At 29.6% G+C, this 7587-nt stretch overlaps 1 protein-coding gene across 1 annotated transcript; it reads right to left on the bottom strand.

Moving 5' to 3' along the window:
- On the bottom strand, window positions 1-5747 carry LOC126839968 (uncharacterized). The gene is made up of 9 exons (XM_050575435.1): window positions 5580-5747; window positions 4785-4932; window positions 4324-4403; window positions 4068-4200; window positions 3761-3858; window positions 1179-1323; window positions 583-668; window positions 224-326; window positions 1-92 (listed from the first exon to the last, which is right to left on the bottom strand). The coding sequence occupies exons 1-9, from the start codon at window positions 5649-5651 to the stop codon at window positions 1-3; spliced, it is 957 nt and encodes a 318-aa protein (XP_050431392.1). The 5' UTR covers window positions 5652-5747.
- Between the last annotated feature and the right edge of the window lie 1840 nt (window positions 5748-7587).

Raw genomic sequence — 7587 nt, 5'->3', positions numbered from 1 at the left:
TCAAATGTCCATCTCTGCAGGACTGAAAGAACTCCACATTTCTTGTTCCATGCTTCTTCTGAAGTTCGCGAAATTTAACATGTACTGTCCACCTAAAAATCACAAACAAGACAAAATATAAAGTTTGGATTACTAAAAATAAATATTAAAATGTTTTTTTTAAACAAGTATACATACAGTTTACTTGAGAATAGATGCAGCTATTAAAAACCATAATACATACCATTCCATTGATAGTCGAAATGTTCTTTCCAATGGTTCTTTTCGGCAGAAGTAGCCCTAAGCAGAAAACGTATAAAAGGTGTATGAGATATTGTTGAAAAAATCTGACGAAAATCAAATGCGACATTATTAAAAATCATAATCACCACGATATTGTCCGAATTTTTTTTAAATTTTTCTGAGTGTATATAAGTCTGTGTGTGGTTCTTTTGTCTTATAATATTTAACCATGTCGTCGAGTAAAATATGGTTTCTTTCCACATCCTTTGGGAGTATATCCTTAAATAAAGTATACATCGCCTAAACGGGTTTTTTTTTTAATACAAAGCTCATACAATTTTGAACACTCATATTTACTACCTTAACTGCATCACATAACAGATTTGGAAGATAACCTCCGTTTATAGCTCTGGTGAAGCCATTGAGGTTCATTCGGCGTTGTCCATCTGAAAAACATCAATATATCATAATTCATAAACTACATTTATAAACGACTAAAAGTAAAACAAAATAGATATTAAAATGTTTTAGTGAAGTGTAAAATTTCCAAGAAATATGGAGCTAAGTATTTTTGAACTTGCATGATGTACAAATATATAGGTATACTATTACATTAAAATTGCTATTAATAATATAGTACAACAAAAAAAAAATGTATAATATGTTATTTTGTATTTAATAATTTTAGTTGAAATGTGGACAACGACGTAATTTGTAATTATTTATTGTGTAATTGAAAGCTGAATGTTACTTTACAAATAAATGCAGTTACAGCAGCACTATTGATAGTGGGTCAAATTATTTCCTTCTTAAGACCTACACAAGTTATTTTGTATGTATAAAACACCTATAAGTAAATGTTGGGTTAGGTTTAAAACTACAATATTTCTAGTGAAAATTGTGTGTATGCCTTCAATGTACGGTCGTTAAAAGCAGTAGTTAAAAATCATATTTACCTTGCGTTTCCCCGTAGTTACGTATAATATATTCAATATGAGTCACAGGAATTTTTGTTTTATAATATTCAACTAGTTCTTCGAAGGAAATACTATTTCTGTCCTCTGTTTCTAGAGTTATTTTCTTAAATTCATCGTTTATCAACTGAAAGTTTTTTTTAAGTAGTTAAATACATGTTCCATTATTTCGTTTACAACTTATTATTACTTCTAGGAAACCGACGCATACAAATTGCTTCCATTTCTTATCGTAACTTTTAGGGTCATAAACTATCAGTTAGGTTATGCATTGCATGTAGCCGATATTTTACACAGGAGTTGCTATACAAGGGTATACAAATTCCCTCCCACGGTTCATTTTAAGCAAAGAAAAGTTTTATAGTTTTACATACACACTTATAATATGTAAGTTAGTACTTTATTTTTAAACATTTAAACATAGTATATGTTTCACAATGTATATGCAGTATACTATAGCTAATGGTAATAGTAATAATTGTGCATATTGTTATAACAATAACAAACCATCAGTCTATGCGTTTTAAATGTACTACTCAAGTATTAATTTGTCTATTAATACTTTGTCAAATAAAGTTTCATGTTATTGATCCTTAAGGGAAAGTTTTCCATGTTTTGGTTATGCAGTTGCATCGTCGGAGGCAACTAGTATTGAACTGTGACGACTATACGGAGATGGGATGCAATAATTATGCACCGTAGATAAGAAATCAATTAATTGATAATCTTATCTACCTAATCTAATCTATGCTAATCTATAGCAACATGTATGGACATTATACTACGTTTATCGAATTATCATTTATAGGCTTAACTCTACTGTTATTCGCCTTTATTAGTCTGTTGGGTAGTAATACCATTAATTATAAATATTACTATTTATTAATATTTATAGTCAATGGTAATACCCAGTTTTACTCCATTGTAACTGGCGAGTGCGCACAATTATAATATAATTAGAAGTAACATAATACTTTTCACACACCTTTTTACTAAATCTTGGTATGTAACCATCAGACCCGGCCCTTTGAAAATCATCAATTTTCATTCTGTATTGATCATCTTCAAATATTGCCTCTAAACATACATTTTTTTTCTATTACAGTACAATTTTATAGTTTTCAAGCTTAAAAGTATATTTTCGTCAACTATTTAAATAAAAATACCTATTAAGATTCAAATTACATAATTTACTATTTTTTTTTAAGATTTTCTTACTTATGAGTTTGCATGTTACTTTTAGAGTGGTACCTAATTCAAGAACTAAAATACTATAGCGTTAACATTTTACCGTCTTCTAAATTGTGTTCGGTTCCGTAATTTTTCGCAGTGTTTTGAAATTCAATGTCGTTAAAGCCACCATAGTAAAAACTCATGTGTACATCGCTAACATAATCCGATTGTTTATTTTTCATCTTGTTAAATAGATGTTCTATTTCCTGAAAATAGTAGACAACAAAATATAATATGTGATTCGAGACTGTTTTTAACTAACTCGACAAACTATTTTTACTCTATTGTCTAATTTACGCCAACAAAATATAAAATTAATATTTCAAAAAGTCCAAAAAATGTCCTAAAAATAATTTACCATCTCAACGTGGATTTGGTCTTCCTATAACACCCTAAGGTAATTCATATATACATATTTCTAAATAATTAGGCAGACTTGTAGAATTTATTAAATTGTACCTTAAACCGTCAAATTTGACACTGCGAATCGGTTCACGGTCATTTCCCCAAATCCAAAATCCCGAAAAATACATACAAATACAAAAGTACTACATGACCAGGACTAGTGTCGTGTATTCTTCGATATTTTTTAATTCTTTAATTTCAACTTTAATAATAACTCTTTAATATGTTAATTTTGCATTTTTACAATGTCTGTAAAACTGAAGTTTGGGAAACTTGGTATTCCTCGCAAAAAGTGACGTATGTCTTCTAGATGGCACTTTCAAGATTTGCCCTTGTAGATACTCGTAACCTAACTTTATCTACTCCTAACCTAACCTATTCCACTCATTTTCATGTTTCTCCATCGAGTTTTTAAAATTTTGGGCATCGCCAAAAAAGGCGCAGCTTTGAGAAGAAAAAGTTCTCGAAACAGCTATGCCTTACGTAATCTGCGATGATAGAGATCCAAATGAAGCAGGCGGACACCGATGTAGTTATATAAGATTTTAATTATTTTAGAGTACGTTGACTCCAACGCAGGGCTAAACTGTCGAGTTCCTTCGCATCTTGGGACTCAATCGTTCTATACATTTTTTATAATTGACAATAAATCCACAAATAAACTATACCCAATAGACTTTTTGTCGGGGTAGCAACTTGTCGGGATAATGGTATATTGGGATTTTGAACGGTGATCCTGTGAATTAGATGCTTTTAGTCAAATACCTTGCTAAACCCTGCTTATTTGAAGGGGAAGTGGGGAAGGGGTTCACAAAAGTGATAAAAAATATTATATTTCATGTGCATACTATGTATCTATGTGCATAGGTGAACTTAATGTGTTCATGCAAATAGCTAATATAATACAAAAAAGAAACAATTCATACCACCCGAATTGCAATTTCATCACGCCAAGGTTTTGGAAGATCACCAGTGTTTATGGCCTTTCTAAGTGCAGAGAAATTTAAATGTTTTTGTCCAACAACTAAAAATCACCAACATAACATAATTACTATGTACAAATTATTATAAATAATATTAAAAACAATATTAATACTGATAGCCGTTTTACAACGCAGACCAAACAACAAGGTTTAAAATTATTTCAATGATCGCGTAAATGTTGAAACTACAGTTGTAAATATTTCTAATAAAAGTACAAAACTCATTATTTACAGAACATTTGCTCTTTACCGTATTTGCTTATAACATATTCGATTTGAGGTAATGGAACTGTTAGTCCATAATATTGAATCATGTCTTGGCTGGTAATATGGTCTCCGTTTTTTTTGTTTGCGATTATTTTATTGAATACAGCATCGATTGCCTAGACATTTTTTTAAAAACTCGTATAAAATTATTATTAAACAATTTTGAATAGTTATATTTATTAAGCATAATATCATTGTGTTAAAACAATAATAATAAAACACAATAATTAACAAATCACCTGCTTAGAACATATGTTTATGCAGCCTTCAGACGCAGCTTTTGTAAACTCCTTTAAATCCATTCTGTTTTCACCTTTACCTAAAATCCACCATACCATGAAAAAGCAGCATATTCGGGTTATAAAAAGCTGTAGTATAAAGTTGAAAATGATGTAAATTTTTGTTTTGTTTTCTATTTTTAATTTAAACATACTATTTTTCAATACCGTTAATGTACCTTTCATGTACGATTTCTAATATAATAATAGGCATTCTTCGCAAAGCAATTGGTTTTAATATCTATACACCTGCTGCATGAAGAACTCGGTTCGATGGTTTAGGGCATATCAAAGGACAAGTTGCAAAAAATACAAAATGAAAACACATAATTGTATAAACAATAGCTTCACAGCTTGATAAAATATTCCATTTTTTCGGGGTGACATAAATGTGACGTGTAATACAAATTAATCAAGATTACTTTGACTTTCTGCCGTACACTTGTGGCCATAAGTCTCTATTACGCTTAAGAGTTCACTTTGATCTTCGTCTTTAAAATAACTACGGAAATGATCGTGGTTAATAAAGTCACTTTCGCCTCTTATCGTGTCCCATAGAATTTCTATTTCCTGAAAGTCGTAATGCAATAGTATAATAAGTGTTTTTTTTTTTTTAGCCAATTTCATAAACAATTTTTTACTATTTTGTGAAATACTATTGTTTTCCCTAAATAATCCGTCAGAGAGTACAAATTAAATTATTTTTTGTTGGGAGGAGTGGGAATAGCATTTTTTTTTTTTTTAATTTAATAATAATACTTCTTTGTTCAAGTGTGTGCTATGAGTTGTCAAACAATATAATAGAGTTTCGAATTTCAAAAAAACCGAGAAACAGACGTTTGCTACTCCCACCTTGCATACATTCTGATTATACTGGCGAAGTACATACTAATGCAAATAATACACAACAGTACATGCATAATATGCAGGTATGCACGGGTATTGGTGCACTAATAACTGTGAAGATAATAATAAACTGTTTGTATAAAAAATAAACAAAGAAGTTAATTTAATATGTATTGAAGTTTTAGATTTATTTGTTTCCTGATGTTATATGTAATAGAAACGGGGAGGTGAGTTTATAGGGACACTATACCTCTCCACGTTCTACCTCATATAGACAATAAACCCTCTATTTAAATAAATACCATTAATTTTAAGATAATAATAATAATTTGTTAATATGAATAAGGAATCGTTGAAAAATCTATAATTACCACTTCATCCATTGAGTCAACCTTTGGAATATAATACGTTAAACAAAACAATAAAATATACTTTGTAAACATATTTTTAATTAAACTTTTTCGTGCTTATAAAGATAATATATTTTTTAGAAGAAAGCCAACACATAAATGGTTCTTATGCTGAATAATAACCGATTATTTTAGTAGATGTATTTTTTAGCGACGCAGCTTCAAGACACCTGTGTTTATATAAGGTACTTGTTTTCTTATGATTTATTAATTTGGGCTTTGTATGGATGAAGAGCGTAAAGTAATATTAAGTCTACTATAATAACGTATTTGTTTAACGACGTTTTATAAAATATAGCATGAATAAAACAACAAACATTTCAACTATTAAATTGCATATTTACTATAACATATCGGAGACAGTTTAGTAGGCCATGCAAGGGCCATTACTGCCGAATGTCAAACCGGTAAATTGAGTGCGCTAACATACTGCCACTCCCATACAGCTTTTAATCCATGTAGGGCCATCACTACCTACCTAGTAGAGATTATAATTTATAAAAAATGTTTTAAAATTATCCGCAAATTGAACATTGTCTATGTGAAGCCATGACAGTAATCATCATAATAACCGAATAATTTTTCGGTGGCTGTTCTACAAATTCTTTACACTTTGGTCCATTAAATATTTATACATTTCATTGAGTTGTTGTACTTTTTATTCAAAGGTCAAAATACAATACATTTTAATTGAAATATTAGATCTGAGCATTAATATGAACAAAAGTCACTTTATGGAAAGAGAAAGCCAAATAATCAAGTGCAAGTATATAGTAGTATATATGTAAATATGGGTTCTTCCATGTATAATCAACACAATTTCTTTTAATTTCTGACTGTATCAATTTTTTTAGTTTTCAATAAAAGGGATAGATTTGTTTTTCTTTATTTTACTTTTTCAAGCCGTTTTGGGGATTTAGGTCAGAAAACTAAGATCTAGAATGGAACTATAATATATACAATTTTCTCAACAATATCTGTGGTCAAACTTTTTTTTTTATTAAGGAAAACCCCGAAAAAAGGGGAAAATTACACTTTGTCCGCAGTCAATTTCCAGGTTGCTATGTGTGAGTGAGTAAGCAGGCAACGAAAATATTTCATTATATTGGCAGACAGATGATCCACCCTAATTGTATCCACCCAGTGCTTGTTTAAAAATGATTTTATCACTTTCAGTTTTAATAATAATTCCTGTAGACTTATGACCTCCACCTGCCCACTACGCCACGACCTAACTGTACTGGCTTTGTTTTTTGGAAAAAATTTAACGAGTAGAACTATTATTTTCTAACGTGTACACATTTCTTTAACTAGAGACCCAAATTTGGGTTTCCAAACCATAATGTCTGAATTTTCGTTGTATGAAATGCGCTAGTGTTTTATGAAAAACGATAAAGTGTGTAAGCAACACACGGTTGATAATATTTGATTAATAGATTTGTTAAAAATCTTATACGACGTTATCATTAATTTTCTAAATAATTGTATATTCGCTTTCTTAAACGGAAACGTATTGAAAACACGCTTCAAGATGTGTTATTTATTGAAATAAGAAGAAAACTTATTTTGATGGGTTGTTTTGTATGCTTATTCAAACAGTTACAGTCATAGGCCAATGTACTAAAAAAGAAACTATTCAACAAAAACAACAACTCTTAAATCGACCTAGTTACATTATTTGAGGTCCATTTATTTTGAATGCTCTCGTGGAATATTTATAAATTAATATAAATAAGTATAAATATTAATAATAATAAGGTTTTTTTTTACAAATCGTGTGATATAACAAACAAAAAAAAACCATTAACCTAGAAAGTGGCAAATATTTTTACAAAAATTAAATCTAACCATCTTGAGTTGGCGTAATTAAATATCAATATATTTTCAGTGGAATTAAACTTGTAATTTCTACAACAGTTTTTGGCTTTTTTGGCACTTCAATTTTTATCATAATCCTTTTTAGTGACAT

The sequence above is a fragment of the Adelges cooleyi genome, unplaced genomic scaffold (assembly GCF_023614345.1).
Source record: "Adelges cooleyi isolate 19-005CV unplaced genomic scaffold, UGA_ACOO_1.1 ACOO_flye_CR_arks_rails_tigmint_CR_PRNA_32, whole genome shotgun sequence".
Lineage (NCBI taxonomy): Eukaryota > Metazoa > Arthropoda > Insecta > Hemiptera > Adelgidae > Adelges > Adelges cooleyi.
The sequence above is the reverse complement of the archived record's forward strand: the minus strand, read 5'-3'. Positions and strand labels throughout refer to the sequence as shown.